This window comes from Perca flavescens, chromosome 3 (genome assembly GCF_004354835.1).
Source record: "Perca flavescens isolate YP-PL-M2 chromosome 3, PFLA_1.0, whole genome shotgun sequence".
Taxonomy (NCBI): Eukaryota; Metazoa; Chordata; class Actinopteri; order Perciformes; family Percidae; genus Perca; species Perca flavescens.
Genome location: NC_041333.1, coordinates 39,614,553 through 39,633,298, shown reverse-complemented (window position 1 = coordinate 39,633,298; position 18,746 = coordinate 39,614,553). Strand labels below are relative to the sequence as shown.

Below are 18,746 nucleotides of genomic sequence, written 5' to 3'. Positions count from 1 at the left end.
ACAACGTTAACAACAACTTCCGGTAATAACCTTCAAAATAAAAGTCCCTACTAAATATAGATAGATACTTTATTCATCCCGAGGGACATTTTAGGCATCCAGTGGCTTAGACAACCATAACACAACAAACACACATATATCTCACATACATAAAAATCACTCACAGAAATTTAAAGAGTTAAAAAAGTGATTTCAAAGGTCTGGTATGGACTGACCATGTGATGCAATGACCATGATAAGGTGCTGTGGTAGAGTGTGTGCAATGGCGGTAGTGCAAAAGTGAACAGAACAGTGCAATAGCTTATAATTAAATATTAACTATGACTATGACTATGACTATAAAGAGCGACGTCTTTCCTGAGATCCAGCTCTATAAAGAGCAGCAATAAAAATATCCGACAACAATACTCTGTACCATAAAAAAAAATCCATGTACTCTATATATACCCAGGTATAATTATTATGTATCATATATATATTTTTTATTTATTTAACCAGGTAGGCCGTTGAGAACAGGTTCTCATTTGCAACAGCGACCTGGCCAAGAAAAGAATAAGAGTAAATGACAACATACAGATCCACATACAATAAAAGACAAGAAAACAGAATACAATAGGCTAATAAGTACAGATTTAGGGTTAGGGCTCCACGCTTCTGCAATCCACAACAGTCCACTGCAACCAGGGCAGGACAAAATAGTGTAGAGTAACTTGCTTTATAGTTTTTTTTATGTTTTAAAGTGCATAACAGTGACTAACGTTTCGATGTAGGGTTACATCGTCACCAGAGTCCTTGGGTCAAAGTCGATGGTTATGCGAAAGTGGTACAGTGACAAAACAATATGTGAATAGACGATATATAACACTGCAGAGATGTAGGAAAGAGTCAGAATACAGATTGTGGTCTAGTTAGTGATGTGGATCAGTTATAACGCAGTATATAGAAATAGATAGTCGATATGAATGCTGAGAAGTAGTGAAGTCATTATTAGTTAGTGCAAGTTGTAATCTGGATACTGATGTGGATCAGTGATAACACAGTCAACACGAACAGACAGTCCGTCTAAATGCTGAATATAGTAAAGAGTCAATATATAGTTAGTGCAAATATTTGTCTAGGTAGTGAAGTAGAACAGTAATAACACAGTATAGATGTAAAGACTGATGATGAATGAATGATAAATGCTGAGATGAAGTAAAGAGTCAAAGTGCAAAGTGTGGACTAGATATCTCTTTCTCCCTCCAAGCAAGTGGCTGATAGATTTGCTTCACTCACTAAGAAAAATAAACAATAGTAATCCATTGAGTGGCTGGTCAAATTTAGCCTGTCAAACAAAGTTCATTTTGCACCATTTCCAAGTGTTTGAGAGAGAGCCAAAAAGCTTCTCTCAACCACTTCTGCTGCACACCTTCTCCACAAACTTCCACGAGTCTCCTTGCTGCATCTAGAATTACATCAAGTTTCTCAGATTTCCTTTCCACTCCAGCAGAACAGTTAGATACCACTGCCAATACCTCACTTGATCCCTACACAAGCATCATCCCTCATGCTTCCTGACTGACTTGTCCTCCTTAGCCTTACCTAGTCTTATGTCTTACCGTCCTCCTCACGCTGATGTCTTTCCTGACATCCAGCTCTGATTATTTCTGTCTCCCTTTAACTCTCTTTGGACAGTTAGCCAGCCTCCCATGCTGCATGATTGACTTTACACTCCTTAAATCCTCTCGCACTCTGTGTAGCAAAGAAATTATTAATGGAGGCAATAATCCGCAAGATGAATCCATAATTAAATTAATTAGTTAAAAGTTCAAAATGAGCTCCAGCTCAACCAACTCCAACAGTAAAATAAAATCCTGCTTTGGCATTAACTGATGAGTAATAACACAACAAACTGGAATAAACTGAAAAAAAAAAATGTTTATTTGTTTTACAGTAAAACTCAGTCAGGATTATTTTTTACTGTGATATAATTTTATAGACATGGATAATGGATATTAACTGGAGTCTGCATGTTAATCAGTTTACATCAAACATTAATACAAAATAACTGACTTTATAACAAAATCCAGAAATAATCTGTAGTCAGTTGAGAAGCATCAGTGAAGTGTTATAATATGAGAAAAGGCTGGTGGTAATTGGTGGTAATGGAGGTAACTTTATACAATATCAACTTCCATTGTTATTTAGCAATATGTGGAAATTAACTGCAATACTCCATTGTTCCACAGGGTAGAGCTGCAAAGCACAAATATCCATTTAAATGTGTTAATCTACAGTTTTTGCCATGAACAGAACTAATCTCCAGAGGCACTTTGGGTTCTGAACATCTGAATGAATAAAGAGAAAACCCCAGGTCCAGGTGGAGGGTGGAGCAGAAGGAGTGGAGGAGTCTCAGTGGGTCTGCAGAGACTATAGTCTGGATTGACAACGGTTTACTTTATGCGATAGTTCCGGCGCCCCCGGATGTCCCTCATCTTTCACTTTCTTTGTTTTAACGTTAAAATTGAGAAGCAGTAACAGGAACCTCTGAGCTACCAAGCTAACGTTACACGTTAAAAATGTCAAGTTTGGAACAACCGGCCTGCTTGGTTCTTTCGGGGAATGATTGTAAAGATTTACAAAGAATATGTTTAGGTCATTTCCTCTCCAACTGGGAGGTTTTGGGGACTGATTGGCTGTGGACGAAGTACACACGGAGATAAACTGGTACGTTTAATCATGTATCCAGCTAATTTAAATAGGTCACGTTACTGTATTGTGTCAACAGTTCACTTCATTTAAAGGTGCCATAGGTAGGATTGCGAAGATCCAGGACTTAGCCAAAAAATGTGAACATCGACAACTTCTCAGTCCCTCCCCCCCTTTCCAATAAAGGCCAAAACGGTCTCCTAAGCCCCTCCCCCCCACAAGGGAGAGCTGTGCATGATAGAGCGGGGGAGGGGAGGACGCTATGAAATGCGTGTGCATGAGCAGTGATTGACACGCAGTTAGACACACCCCCTGGCCCTGATTGGTGCATCTGAACAGGGAGCGGTGGATTTTTTGCAAATCGCACTACAGGCTGTAGGTGGTGCCAGAGGAGGTACCGCCGAAGACCACAGTGATTGGTTAAAAGAAATGCAAACAACCCAGTGCGTTTTTTCCTCCTATCCAGGAGTGTATGCTCCTGTTGCCAGACCTTCCTCTGCATCGCTGTGGCCATAGGTCTGGCAATGTGAGACTAGCAGAGACAGTGTAGAAGGACAGTGTCCCAACACATCCAACGTTCTGAACACTCTGAGGGAGATCACGGCCACCATCTGATGAGAGCAGAAAACAGAAATGATAAATGAGTGTTTCCAGAGACTCTGTTCATCAGCTGTCAGTCAGTGATGCAGCTCATCTTGTATAAAGACCAGTGTTAGGATAATTACATTATCAAAGAATAGACAGAAACCACTGAAGATCTCTCAATGTCTCCCAGGTCATGTTTGTAAATGAGAAGTTGTTCTCAAACAGTTTACCTGGATAAATAAAGGTTTAATAAAACAAAAAGACACAAGGAGCCACTTTCAGGACTCAACAAAGTACAGATAATGACAAGCCTAAGCCTCAAACAGTAGATTATTTATCAAAGAAATACAGTCATAATACAGAGTCAATGTTGACAGTTGTTATCTTCAGTCAGAGAGGGCTGTGCCCTCAGGACATTTCGTGGTCTAGCCAAGGACATTCAATGGCTTCATGGTATCTTGTTAGAGTAATCAGTATAATATGGTATTCTCATGCAAACGGTTTTAATAATAGTAAGACAGTAGAAATGTAAATCACAATTTTTCTAACAACCAGCAGGGACTTCAGTCTTGTTCACACCACAAGTGGAGCAGCTGTGGAGCGTAGCCTGCTTCCTTTCAGCTCTCATGTTGACTCTGCAGATTTCACTGAAGTACACGGTGGAAATAAACTGCTGAGAGTCCTGAATGCATCATTATTGCAGGAACAGAGATGTTCACTGCTCACTTTAATGATGGATATACTGCTTTTGGGTTCAGAGCTGTTAAAAACCATCTGAATGTTGCATCTACTTTTAAAGGTCCAATATGCAATATATTCACTGTATTAAATCAAAAAGGACCACAATATGTCATCAGATATTAAGGAAACATGCTGAGCTGAAATACTTTCTTCATTCTACCTGACCGATCAAAAACCCTGCATCTTTCTAAACAGCTGCATGACCAGAGACATGGTAAAACACTGGTAAATATTGGAGATGCATTTAAAAGATGGAGCCAGCTTAGAGCCCAAAAGGACACCGGGTTGGTTAATTTCCTCCTGAACAGCATTGAGTTTTATGCTATCATGGCTATAAGTAGGGATGAGCATTTGTGTGCCCACATAAGTTCATCCGAGTCACCAGCCTCAGAAATCGCAAGTTAACAGCAGCTCAGATTAGAGACCAGATGAATGCCACACAGAGTTCTAGCAGCAGACACATCTGTAGAACAACTGTTAAGAGGAGACTGCGCGGATCAGGCCTTCATGGTCAAGGAACTGCTAGGAAACCACTGCTAAGGAGAGGCAACAAGCAGAAGAGATTTGTTTGGGCCAAGAAACACAAGGAATGGACATTAGACCAGTGGAAACCTGTGCTTTGGTCTGATGAGTCCAAATTTGAGATCTTTGGTTCCAACCGCCGTGTCTTTGTGCGAAGCAGAAAAGGAGAACGGATGGATTCTACATGCCTGGTTCCCACCGTGAAGCATGGAGGAGGAGGTGTGATGGTGTGGGGGTGCTTTGCTGGTGACACTGTTGGGGATTTATTCAAAATTGAAGGCATACTGAACCAGCATGGCTACCACAGTATCCTGTAGCAACATGCCATCCCATCCGGTTTGCGTTTAGTTGGACCATCATTTATTTTTCAGCGGGACAATGACCCCAAATACACCTCCAGGCTGTGTAAGGGGTATTTGACCAAGAAGGAGAGTGATGGAGTGCTGCGCCAGATGACCTGGCCTCCACAGTCACCGGACCTGAACCCAATCAAGATGGTTTGGGGTGAGCTGGACCGCAGAGTGAAGGCAAAAGGGCCAACAAGTGCTAAGCATCTCTGGGAACTCCTTCAAGACTGTTGGAGAACCATTTCAGGTGACTACCTCTTGAAGTGTGCAAAGCAGTAATCAGAGCAAAGGGTGGCTACTTTGAGGAAACTAGAATATAAGACATGTTTTCAGTTATTTCACACTTTTTTGTTAAGTACATAATTCCATATGTGTTCATTCATAGTTTTGATGCCTTCAGTGAAACACACACACACACACACACACACACACACACACACACACACACACTCTTATGAAGTAAAGATATGCAATGAACAGCAGTTTAGAAACAATCACCATTTACATCGTTATAACAAAGCATTGCAACTTAGACTCATATCTGCAAACAGAAAGGAAACTTACTTTCCGATGAAGGAACACAGGCTCTCACTCCCAAACTTTGCAGTGTTATTTTAGCTCAGCTAAAATAACACTGATTATAGTCCAAACTGCTCAGGAGCAGCTGAAAAAGTTATACAACTGCTGCCTACTACAGAGATTGATTAACAGGCTAACAAAGGTCATTGGGACTTAGCATACATATTTAAACAATATAAACTGAGGTAGTACATGTAAGGATATGAGATCTTCACACTAATTGTGTTTAATTCAATACTGCTAAAACCAGCATGGACTGACTCCAACCGTTTACTTACTCCAGAGTTTTCAGTCTACAGTGTGGACTCTTCACAAGATCACACAGCAGCTTCACATCTGAATCCTGCAGGCCATTTCCTCTCAGGTCCAGCTCTCTCATATGGGAGGGGTTGGATTTTAGAGCTGAGGCCAGGTAAGCACAGCTGATCTTTGACAAACTGCAGCCCCACAATCTGAATAAAGAATAAGTGAAGTAGATAAAAACCCATTTATAATCCAATCAGATGTGTTTAGATTTTAAAAGTGTACCACAACTGGGTGTATGAATATACACCGATTCATGTCAACACTGATTAATGCAATGCTGCTTATCTCAGTCAGGTCTGTGATTAGAGGTTCAATACTATATTGTGTGTTCTGAAGTAATAATATCAATGAGCAGACATTATTTGTGAAAAAATTGAAATTAACAGAAATCAAAGAAATATTTCTATTCCAGAAAGTAAAAATTATCAATTTAAAACCAACATTACTTCAGAGGATCTTTTGTATACAGATATGACCATTTACCAACAATTATAAACATGTATTTACTTTAACAACAGTGGACATTTTCTACAGTTTCTTTAACAAACAAGTCTTGGTAGCAATCATCATGAACAAAAGAACATTTATAACTTTATGGATGCAAGTTATGTTTGTACATAAACTACGTTCAATTGTTAAACATATTAGATCTGCAGTAACAAAGAGTCAGTAAACTGACCTCAGAGTCTCTAGTCTACATTGTGGACTCTCCAGAAAACCACACAGCAGCTTCACTCCTGAATCCAGCAGCTCATTGTGATTCAGGTCCAGCTCTTTCAGATGGGAGGGGTTAGACTTCAGCGCAGAGGCCAGAGAAGCACAGCTGATCTTTGACAAGCTGCACCAAGTCAATCTAAATAAAATAATAATAATGTAGCTTTAGAAGACAATGTTTCTGCTTGAAATAATTCAATGTCTAACAATCTGTTCAGAGCTGAAGAAGGTTCACAATGTAGAAGTTTAGAAAACAGAAACTCCAAACACTTCAATGTGTACGGTAAGTCATGGCAAAATTCAAACCGAGATCTCATGATTATTTGTCTTTCCCCACTCACAACTTTCATTTGTTTTTAAAATATAAGGTCTTATGGGGTCCACCAGGAGGGGAGGGACTTCACCTGTATAAATCTTTAAGTTCCTGTAAAATAGAGTATTTTGAATGTTAATATAAAAAGTAATTCTTCCTGAAAAGTCCTATATATATATATATATATATATATATATATTATATATATATATATATATATATATATATATATATATATATATATATATATATATATATATATATATATATGTGTGTGTGTGTGTGTGTGTCCCTCTAATGAGTCTCTCTCATTTGAGTCCAGACTAAAAAAAGAATTGTTGTATTTTCTGCTCAGACAAACCCAGAAAACAAGTAAATTGAAGGGAATTTCAAAGCTTTCGTTACAGATTTAAATTTCTAGATATAGATATAGACATAGATACTTGTAGATATACACTGTGCGTGACCACAATACATGAACTGACCTCAGAGATTCTAGTCTACAGTTTGGACTCTTCAGTCCAGCACACAGAGACTTCACTCCTGAATCCAGCAAATGGTAGTTTTTACTCAGGTCCAGCTCTCTCAGATGGGAGTGGTTGGACTTCAGAGCTGAGACTACAACTTCACAGTGAGTCTCAGAGAGCCAGTAGTCAGAAAGTCTGTGATGACAGATAATATAACATTTAAAATAATAAAAGCTGACAAAGCACACAAACATGAACACGAGCGGTTGTAGCTAAGCTGGTCGGCCATTGATCACATGGTTAATCACTGTGTGATGAGCTACTGTCTGAGAAAATGAGGTTGACTGTGTCTGCAAATTCAATGAGGACCAAAGCACAAATGTGTACTGCATGTCATCCCCTCTCGCTCTCCCCCCTTTCCTTTCTATCTGCACTATTACAATGTAAAAAAGGCCCTAAAACACTTTCTATCAGTGACCATTACCAAAGTGTCTTTGGAATATACCCGTAAAGAGAAACAGTTTCCTCACCGTTTATAAATCATACTACATTTCTAATGTAGCAAAACATATGACAATATGTTTGTTGTTGGGAATTGAACAATGTAAAATTGCATCTTTTATTTAATGAGGAAATAGAGAGGATGTTTTATTGGTATCCCTTCACATCAATGAATAATTGTAGATACTGTATAAACTGGGGAAATTGACAGAACAGTCAATGAAATAGTTCAGAAAATGCTCACAAAAAAATCTAACATGTAGAATTATTGTAAATAAGGTTGTTTTAATACTAATTTTAAAAAGCTTTTATAGAGTAATTTTTATATTGTGTACATGTATAAACGTGTATGCTAACTCTAATGCTAATGGCATCAGCTTTAAAATGTTATTTACATCTGGACTTACCGAGCCTTTCTGCAGTTTCTCACAGCTGGAATCAGTCTCAGTCGTCCCTGGTCTGATGAGTTATACTTCTTCAGGTCCAACTCATCCAAAACCTCCTCTGACATCTGCAGCATGTAGGCCAAAGCTGAGCAATGGAACACAGAGAGTTCCTTCTCTGATCTGTCCTCTGACTTCAAGAACTCTTGGATCTCCTGATGAACTGAGTGGTCGTTCATCTCCGTTAGACAGTGGAAGATGTTGATGCTTCTGTCAGGAGAGATCTTGTATATGTTCATCTCTTTCAGGTTGTTGATGGCTCTCTGGAGGATTTCTGGACTGTTGTCTACCTGACCCAGCAGGCCTCCTAAGAGTCTCTGGTTGGACTCCAGAGAGAGGCCATGAAGGAAGCGGACAAACAGGTCCAGGTGGCCATTTTTACTTTCAAGGGATTTTTCCATGACTTTTTTCAGGAAGACATCCAGGGATTGGTAATGGTCATTGTCCCAGTCATCATCACCATCATCAGCCAAAGCCATCTTCCCCAGGAAGTCCTCTAGTACCTCTGTGTTCTTGTTGGTGTAACAGTGAAACAGGTAGACTGCAGCCAGAAACTCCTGAACACTCAGATGAACGAAGCAGTAGACTGTTTTCTGGAAGATCACACTCTCTCTTTTGAAGATCTCTGTACAAACTCCTGAGTACACCAAGGCATCTGTGACATCCAGACCACAGTGCTCCAGGTCTTCTTGGTAGAACATGATGTTTCCTTTCTCCAGCTGTTCAAACGCCAGCCTCCCCAGCTTCAGAATCACTTCACTGTCGGCCTCCGTCAGCTCCTTTGGACTTGTCTCATGTCCCTCATCATACTTGTGCTTCTTTCTCTTTGTCTGAACCAGCAGGAAGTGTGAGTACATGTCAGTCAGGGTCTTGGGCAGCTCTCCTCTCTGGTCTGTAGTCAACATGTGGTCCAGAACTGTAGCAGTGATCCAGCAGAAGACTGGGATCAGACACATGATGTGGAGGCTCCTGGATGTCTTGATGTGGGAGATGATTCTGCTGGACAGCTCTTCATCACTGACTCTCTTCCTGAAGTACTCCTCCTTCTGGTCGTCAGTGAAGCCTCGTACTTCTGTTATCCTGTCGACACACGCAGGAGGGATCTGATTGGCTGCTGCAGGTCGGGAAGTTATCCAGACGAGAGCCGAGGGAAGCAGCTTCCCCTGGATGAGGTTTGTCAACAGCACATTGACTGATGACTTATGTGTGACATCAGAAACCGCCTCATTGTTGTTGAAATCCAGTGAAAGTCTGCTTTCATCCAGGCCATCAAAGACGAAGAGAACTTCAGATCCAGCAAGCTGCTCTGCTGTGAGCTCCTGTAATGTTGGATGGAAAACATGGAGCAGCTCCAGAAGACTGTACTGCTCATCTCTGATCAAGTTCAGCTCCCTGAAGGAAAGAGGAATCACCAGACTGACATCTTGGTTTTCCAAACCCTCGGCCCAGTCCAGACAGAACTTTTGCACTGAAAAGGTTTTTCCAATGCCAGCAACGCCGATGGTCAGAACGACTCTGATGTGTTTCTGTTGGTCTGGAAAGGCTTTAAAGATGTCGCTGCACTTGATTGGAGTGTCATGGAGGGTCTCCATCTTGGAAGCTGTCTCAAGCTGCCTCACCTCATGTTGGGTATTAACCTCTTCACTCTGTCCGTCTGTGATGTAGAGTGCAGTGTAGATCCTATTGAGGAGGATTTCACTTCCTGTTTTATCAACTCCTTCAGTCACAAGTTTAAATGTCCTCTTCAGAATGATCTTATGTCGAACACCAATCACTAGAAAAAGGACAAAGGTAAGAGACAAAACAAGAAAGAAAGAAATATTTGTATTATCAATATGAAAATTATCAATACAAACAGTAAAGGTTATAAAGTGGTGGACGGGAGTGGACGATGCTGTCATCTATCTGCTGCAGCGAGCTAATTTGCACCTGGATGGCGGTGCACTGGGAGAATCACGTATTTTGATTTCCATCCAGCCACTGCTACTAGGTGAGAAGCTGCAGCTGATGGGTGTCGGGCATCCACAGTCTCCTGGATCACTGACTACCTGACAGGCAGACCACAGTTTGTCCGTCTGGACCGCGTTCTGTCTGATGTGATGATGAGTGGTACAGGGACTCCACAGGGGACTGTGCTTTCTCCTTTTCTGTTCACCTTATACACCACACACCTCCAGTACAACTCCGAGTCATGTCACCTACAGAAGTTCTCTGATGACTCTGCAGTTGTTGGGTGTATAAGGGATGCACAGGAGGGGAGAGTACAGAGCGCTGGTGGACAACTTTGTGGAGTGGGCTGGTAAGAAATCACCTGCTGCTGAACGTGGATAAGACCAGAGAGATGGTTATTGACTTCAGGAGGAAGGGAACAGCTCTGCAGTCAGTTTGCATTCTGGGTGGAGAAGTGGACATGGTTGAGGAGTACAGATACCTGGGTGTCAACATCGACAACAGGCTGAACTGGAGACCAACAGCACTGCTGTTTACAAGAAGGGGATGAGCAGACTATTTCCTGAGGAAGCGGAGATCCTTCAACGTGTGCAGCAGAATGTTGGAGATGTTCTACTAGTCTGTTGTGGCCAGCGCTCTGTTCTCCTCCGACTGGGGCAGCAGCAATTATCAATTATTGGCTGAAAACAGGAGACATTTGAAGCTGTGGTGGAAACAAACTTATCTATCATGGATAACCCCGACCACTGTTGTGTCAAAAAGTGATAATATCTGGTTTATAATTAATTTAAGGGCAAGTACATGATGTGTGCCTTTGAGGTATAGACCTGGTAACACTTTGTTCCTGCCAGAGAGAATCCCCAGGTTCTCCTTCCCATAGTCACACCACTGCACAGCTACAGAGTCAGAGACTGGCACAGGGCCAACAGCCAGAGGCTTTGGCCCGGGAATTGTGAAGTCAGCTAAAAGAGAGCAGAGTCAGCAATATGACATCAACAGAGTACTTCCCTAAGAAGGAGGTCCTTAGACTCAAAAGTATCCAATTGGATTCTTAAGCAGCATGTCCTGTAAACGGTTATTGGAGGATTTCTTTTGGGGAAAGTCTCTTTTGGCAGATATAAGGCAACACTAGACAAAGTAAGCCCTCTGGAACATACTCAGGTTTTTTGTGTGCTGAACTCTTTTCGAGCACATTAAACTCTTTTTTTACATCTGATACTGACTCTTGGGGATTTTTCTAAGACTTTTGGGGATTTTGTCATACTGCCATTAATCTGGCCTTGGCGTCAGATCTATAATTTACTACAACACCACCCTCTCCACCCCATACTGGTACAACAGCGGAACACTTTCTCCACACTGGAGAAAACACTGTCGCACTGACCCCTAAAAGAAGTCATTCCTGAGTGTTAGATAAGACTCATACACATCACAATACTGCACTGAGAGCAACTTGCACAAACAGGTTTTACTTACATCTTAATAAATACTGTTTAAGTAGTTGTACATTTTTATTCCCAATTTGTATATAGGTTCACACTTTACTTTTTGAATCGTTGTTCTTGTGTTCTATCCTATTTATTATTTATTGTATATTTTGTATGTGTGCTGTGTGTCTGATATTTTGTTGCTGTAGCACCGTAATTTCCCAATTTGGGATTAAAAAAAATCAATCTAATCTAATGTAATCTAGAACAAACATGCTGCCAACTGTAGTTTACAAGCTGGGGACAGACATTTTTTGTTAGCAGAGGTAGTGAAGTGAGAGGATCCTGTTAAGCATTTAGACTAACCAATGTTCATATCAGCAAGTACGTTCTGCAGCTGCTTGTTGTGATGAAACTAACCGGCTAATTAGCGCTCCACTGTAGCTTCAAAGCTAATGTTAGCAAGGCACTTTTCCTCGGTGCACTGCTCACATAAGATGGACAGACTTACTTTGAACAGTGCTGGTCCGACCGGCTTCCTGCAATCCAGCTCTGGTTTGGAATCCGGACGGGTGCATCTTCTCAGAAACATCACTCCTCTTCCTCTTTCTGTGAAGACAGAAACATTTCTTTATCAATAAAATGATTTGTTGATTCTTCTTAAAAAATAAAGATTTGTCTAAGACACACAGCATGTAACAGTGGTGTCTGAGGTTCAAGTCACTTTCTACGGTCAACTATCAAATGAAGGCATGAATAGGGTTGGGTATTGTTTGGATTTTTATAATTCCGATGCTGAAATGGTACTTTTAAGACGATTCCGATTCCTAAACCAATTCTTGAAGAACTGAAAAATGACATTAAAGGAAGGCTCTTTTATAGAGCTTTTTTTAAAATTGAACATTATTTCAATTTAACAATATATTAAGGTTTTAAAGTACTTAAATATATAATAAGTAAACCTAAGTTACCTAACACACAACTACAATCATTTAACAATAAATAACAGTTACACTAACAAGTAACAACAAAATAAATGTTCAGTCAGTAACTAAACCAGCTTCAAACTTTAGCAGTTCCTTTGCAGAAAAATTACCATATTTGCCTTCTCTGGCAAGATATGACACCTCTCCTGACTTAGGGCATGTCCTGCTTTTACGTCCGTTTTGGTGAGCCCAGAGGGAAAAAAAAAGGCATTTTAAAAAGTAGCCTACATTTATGGCAGCTAGTTAACGGAGAGAAAGTGTCATATTTTACGTCTGTTTCGGAGCGACAGAGCAAAAATATTTCCGTCGACACATTAAATGGAACCGAAATGAGAAACCGAATTTTGCGTTGTAATCCGGTCCGATTCCTACTGGTTGCATAGGAACCGGTTCCATAGTGAATAGAACAGGGTTTTGGTACCCAACCCTAGGCATGAATGTAATTGAAATATAAAGAAAAAAAAAGAATAGTGATCCAAATGTACATTTAGCCCTTTTCTGTCCCTTGTATTAACTGCTGGTAACTTTTACATCAGTACTGCCCATGGATGTTTGTTCTTGACCTTCAGGAACAATATCTGGTGGAAAGTTCCACTTACTGATAATTCAAAGCTTTCAGCTACAAGCTCTGAATCATTAATAAGTGGAGCTTTGAGCTTCCATTTTCTTTTTTAAACCACATTATATATATATATAAGTAGTTTGTTAAAGAACAAACTCAAACACACATATTGAATGATGATTGAGACAAATATGGTAAAATGAAATACACACTTTCAGATTTTAAAAAGTTGTATACTTTACAGCGACTTCAACAGTTGGGCAGGAAAATGCCTAATTTTCTGAAGTGTAAATTCTGAAATGGAGTCTCTCAGGTGTTTTGATGCAGAAATACAATTAGTAGTTTGTGGATATAAAACCCAGAACAGGATCCATCTTAATTTAAAACAGTATGTGCGCTAATAGTTCTGCATCATGAATAGAAATCTTTTAGCAGAACATTCTGTCTTCATCCTCAGTGCATCATCTTCATCAGGTCAGCTGACAGTAAAAACAGTCTCTTACTTTGTGTCCGAGGGTCCAGGTTCATTACTGAAGAGTAGAGGAAGACCTTTGGACTCATCACTCTTCAGAGACAGACAGCCAGACATTACAGACTCTGCTCTCCGTCTGTTGTTCTGAACTCTGCAAACACCAAGATGCTTTTATTTATAGCACTTGAATCCTTGATAAAGTTCAATACTTTATTGCCATGTCAACACAGTTGATTGTAATTTGTCCTGGTGCCAATCAGGTTAAAAAAGGCAATACATACAAAGGAACATACAGTACATAAAAGACAATCACATAGACAATCATTCAAACCAGTTAAAAAGCTGTAAAGACCTTGTGCCATTGCAATTGTCTTTTGCAGTCTATAATGTGCATTTCAATAAGGTGTTTTTTATTTAAATTTAGTACAGGTTTACTTTGCAAGGTGCCTGAGCATTAAGCAGCCTAATAGAGGCAGGGTAAATACTGTTACAAAAGCGGGATGTTTTACCCCTGAGACTTTGAAGTCTCTTTCCAGAGGGCAGTAGTTGGAAGAGGGACCTGGCAGAGTGGGAGGGGTCATTTAGCACTTTCTGCGCTTTATGGCTGGTCTGCATGGTGTAGATAGAGGCTACACATGGGATGGCATGCCCTATAATTGTGGATGCTTCCTCTCTGAAGAGGTGGAGTTACCATTCCAGACAGCGATGGAGAAGACTAGTACATCACAAATTCTTTTCATGCCATTTAGGAAGCTCTAAACACAAACTGCTGCTACTGCCAAAAATGAGGGATGTCCCGATTAGCTTTTTTGACCCACCGATTCAATCAGATTTAAAAAAAAATATTGAATATCTGCCGATACTGGGTCCCGAGCCGATACTTGTAGTTGCTCAGATAATAGAGCTGCACAGAGTTTTACGTTCCCTGCTGGACAACGAAAACTAAACGTAGTGAAGCTTCTTGCGCTTAATAGTCAATCTTTTATAAAGGTAAACTTAGTGACATGGAAAGTGTGGTTTCTTGGTACAATCGTTGAAGAGGTGTGGAGAATTGGATTAATCCGCTTCTGTAAATACGGGTGACTAAGATAGAAGGACTTTGTTTACTTGGTGCCAAGGGGCTGCATGCTACATACGCTCTCTGGACAGACACTGGTGAGTGGCTGCGCCGTGTTGGTTGGAAAGTGCGGGCAGAGCCCGTCTACGGCGAGCCTGTTCACTCAATATTTAGCCCCATTGTACAGAATTTGGTTGCAGTTCCACCAGAGTTCCACTGGGGGTGATTGCGGTCCAGTGCAAAATGAATGGGAGTCTATGGAGCTAGACGGCTAAATTTGTCTCTTTTGCCTGACTGTCGTTGAGAAACCTCAGATTTGATTGTAGTGTTTGCAAGTTCAACATGGATTATAGGTCAAAAGTTGAATTAACGAGTACTTATGTACTTTTGATTTCTTACAGGTTGAGTCGTTGTTGCCCATAAGAGATGGCATCCGAAGCGGAACCAGAATGTCAGAGCCTGTCTAAAACATTAGCAAATCAAACCTCTTTCTAGCACGTGTATTGACAGGGAGAGTCTAACCTGTCAGCTGTGTTGTCGATACCTCGAGAGAATAAAGGAAGCGACTCAGAGCTTGCTGTAAAGCAGTATCTCCGGCTGTATATGTGTATGACGTCACTGACATTTTAAAAGGCTTTTTAGAACAAAAAAGCCACTTTAAAAAAAATCTAACACCCAGCAGTGTGTATTTTCATTGCCTCCCCTTTTGAATGCAACATTTAAATTACTAGACAAAAAAGTATATCCTGGATTTTTAGGGGTATAGCTCCATAGACCTCCATTTATTCTGCACTTGCCCGTGAGCGCCCTCATATGGAACCAGAGTGGAACCGCAACCAGTTCAGAAGACGGAAGTTTCCTGAGAATGGAGGTTCCCCTTATCAGACAGACAGTCTCTGGTGCGGGCATCCAGGCAGTCTGGCGGTGCGTTTGTGGCGCAGGGCAGGGCGTGTGTGATTAAAGGCAGCGATCACTACAAGCGGATATACATGATCGGAGTAAGGTAAATGGGGTGAATACCGATCCCCAATCAGTTAACTAAATCAGCTCCGATCCGATACTGTGATCGGGACATCACTACCAATAATTAGGAGGTTTAAAACTCCTGAGTGACTGACAGCTGTCACAGATACAAAAACAAAGATGGCACAAATTAATTCTCTTTGTCAAGAAAAAAAGGTTGTTATAGTTTAGTAGGGCTGTACCAAATACAATTCTTTGAGCTTTAAAGCTTTGTTACTTATTAACAGCTAATATTCAAAGCCCATGATTGAAAATTGAATTACCTGCCCATCGAACTAATATTGGAATATTCAGATCTAGCCCTTCATTTTAGTGGAAATGTAATATACAAAACCATGGCATTGGCAAAAGAAATTGAAAATGAGTCATATACACAAGTTAGTAGCAGTTGTCTTACTTTTTGTCTGAGGGTCCAGGTTCATTATTGAAGAGTAGAGGAAGACCTTTGGACTGATCACTCTTCAGAGACAGACAGCCAGATACGACAGACTCTGCTCCGTCCTCCTCTTCCTCCAAATCACTCATCTTCTGATCTGAAGTCCATCTGAGAGGTAAAACAGTTACAATGACTGTGAACTCACAACATTTAAACACAACAAGTTTGTTCAAGAGTGACCACAACAGTGAACAAGGAACACACACGCACGCTGTTTGTTTTTTTGGCGCATTTCACATTCATTCAGCTCGGTGCTGCACATAAGACTTATAATGGCGGGAAAACACTGCATTCTAACATTTCTTTCCTCCACAGTCCACAGGGGGAAAACCCCCAGAGTTAGACAAGTCCATACATACCCTTCTCATCTCCGTGCGTGCTGTAACGCTGTCTGACGGCTCCAGCGGCATCAGGCCAGCACAGAACATGCAGGTGAATGGTTCCAGTAATCCTACTGCTCCGAATAAGTGACAAAATAACGCCAACATGTTCCTATTTACATGTTGGGCGGAGTGATATGCTCGCAGCAAGCCTGTCTGAGAATATAGTTCCCGGTTTGTTTACTGTTAGAAGATGGCTGTGTCTCATGTTACGTTGTTTTTTGTACACGCTGTGACTCTACAAATCACAACATGTAAATAAGAACATGTTGGTGTTATTTTGTCACTTTTGTCACAATTGGGAGCAGTAGGCTAGTTGGAACCAGTTACCTGCAGGATCTGTGCTAGACTAATCTAATGCTGGAACCGTCAGACAGCATTACAGCACGCACGGAGATGAGAAGGGTATGTATCGACTTGTCTTACTCTGGGGGTTACGGTGAATAAGCTAAATTCCCAATAAGTCGGCGTGTTCCTTTAAGGAGCCTAATAGTGGCAGGGTAAGTACTGTTACTGAGCCCTAAGGAGCTTAATAGTGGCAGGGTAAGTACTGTTACAAAAGTGGGATGTGTTGCCTCTGAGACTTTCATGGCTGGTCCGCGTGGCGTAGATAGAGGCTACAGATGGGATGGCATGTCCTATAATTTTGGATGCGGTGTGCACCACCTTCTCCAACTGCTTCCTCTCTGAAGAGGTGGAGTTACCATTCCAGACAGCGATGGAGAAGACTAGCACAAATCACAAATTCTCTTTTCATGCCATTTAGGAAGCTCTAAACCCACAGCACAAGTTAGTATCAGTTGCCTTACTTTGTGTCTGAGGGTCCAGGATCATTGCTGAAGAGTAGAGGAAGACCTTTGGACTGATCACTCTTCAGAGTGAGACAGCCAGACATTACAGACTCTGCTCTGTCCTCCTCTTCCTCCAAATCACTCATCTTCTGATCTGAAGTCAGTCTGAGAGGTAAAACAGTTACAATGACTGTGAACTCACAACATTTAAACACAACAAGTTTGTTCAAGAGTCACAGTGAACAAGGAACACACACGCACGCTGTTTTTGGCTGTTTGTTTTTTTGGCGCATTTCACATTCATTCAGCTCGGTGCTGCACATAAGACTTATAATGGCGGGAAAACACTGCATTCATTTCTTTCCTCCACAGTCCACAGGGGGAAAACTGACTCAAAGACTCTAAAAAATAAAGTAAAATAATAAATTGTCGGATTAACACTCACCCTGCCTCAGCCTTCTGTTTCCCTCCTTCTGCTTGGTCGCCAAAATGGAGTCTGAACCGACTGAACACACAGAGTTCCTTTTTCATGTCATGTTACCAAATCTCCACCCCTCTCCATTTACAGGAAATCAGGCATGTGTGTGTGCGCTTTTCTTTGCCTGGTTGTGCGTGTGTGCGCTTTTCTTTGCCTGGTTGTGCGTGTGCGTGCGTGCGTGCCTTTGCCTCTGTGCGTGTGCGTGCGTGCCTTTGCCTCTGTGCGTGTGCGTGCGTGCGTGCCTTTGCCTCTGTGCGTGTGCGTGCCTTTGCCTCTGTGCGCGTGCGCGTGCCTTTGCCTCTGTGTGCGTGCGTGCGTGCGTGCCTTTGCCTCTGTGCGTGTGCGCGTGCCTTTGCCTCTGTGTGCGTGCGTGCGTGCGTGCGTGCCTTTGCCTCTGTGTGCGTGCGTGCGTGCCTTTGCCTCTGTGTGCGTGCGTGCCTTTGCCTCTGTGTGCGTGCGCATGTTTTTGCCTGTGTGCGAGTACATACATACATACATACATACATACATACATACATACATACATATATATCGTTTGTATTGCTTTTTATTTTTATCTTCATAAGTTTGTACACTTGATGTGCTATTATGGTTTACCTGATTCTCTGTATACTGCATTTTGTCAATAAATGAAAAAAAAAAAAGAGAAAGGAAAGTGAGGCTCTCCATGTGTACAAAAGTACAATAATGCACATTTCCATGGGTACGGAAGCTACAGTAGTCAGTGTTTTGTGTTTGCTGCAAAGATTAACTAAATCAATTGATTAATGCAATGTTATCTCGACATCTCCCGGGCATTTTTCACTGCAGAAAGGTGATACCAGCCAGGCTAAAACTAGGTAGCCTAAAGTAAAAGTCCCAACTAACATTACGGTTTGGAGCCGCAACGCTGGAAATGTAACAGCAATCTACAACAGCAGTCTGTGTCTGATATAATGTCATTTACACTGATTTAAGTGCTCTTAAATATACAGTTTG

At 41.3% G+C, this 18,746-nt stretch overlaps 1 protein-coding gene across 3 annotated transcripts; it reads right to left on the bottom strand.

The window, feature by feature from the left end:
* Positions 1-3,164: 3,164 nt before the first annotated feature.
* On the bottom strand, positions 3,165-17,850 carry LOC114553113 (NACHT, LRR and PYD domains-containing protein 12). Of its 3 annotated transcripts, XM_028574257.1 has the most exons (10): positions 17,736-17,850; positions 17,309-17,455; positions 16,081-16,227; positions 13,635-13,754; positions 12,095-12,192; positions 8,171-9,980; positions 7,281-7,457; positions 6,448-6,621; positions 5,741-5,914; positions 3,165-3,299 (listed from the first exon to the last, which is right to left on the bottom strand). In XM_028574257.1, the coding sequence occupies exons 1-10, from the start codon at positions 17,819-17,821 to the stop codon at positions 3,287-3,289; spliced, it is 2,946 nt and encodes a 981-aa protein (XP_028430058.1). In that variant the 5' UTR covers positions 17,822-17,850; the 3' UTR covers positions 3,165-3,286. The 3 variants fall into 3 exon arrangements, with proteins under 3 accessions (XP_028430058.1, XP_028430059.1, XP_028430060.1); XM_028574258.1 differs by lacking the exon at positions 16,081-16,227; XM_028574259.1 differs by lacking the exons at positions 3,165-3,299; positions 5,741-5,914; positions 6,448-6,621 and adding an exon at positions 6,648-6,906.
* Positions 17,851-18,746: the final 896 nt, after the last annotated feature.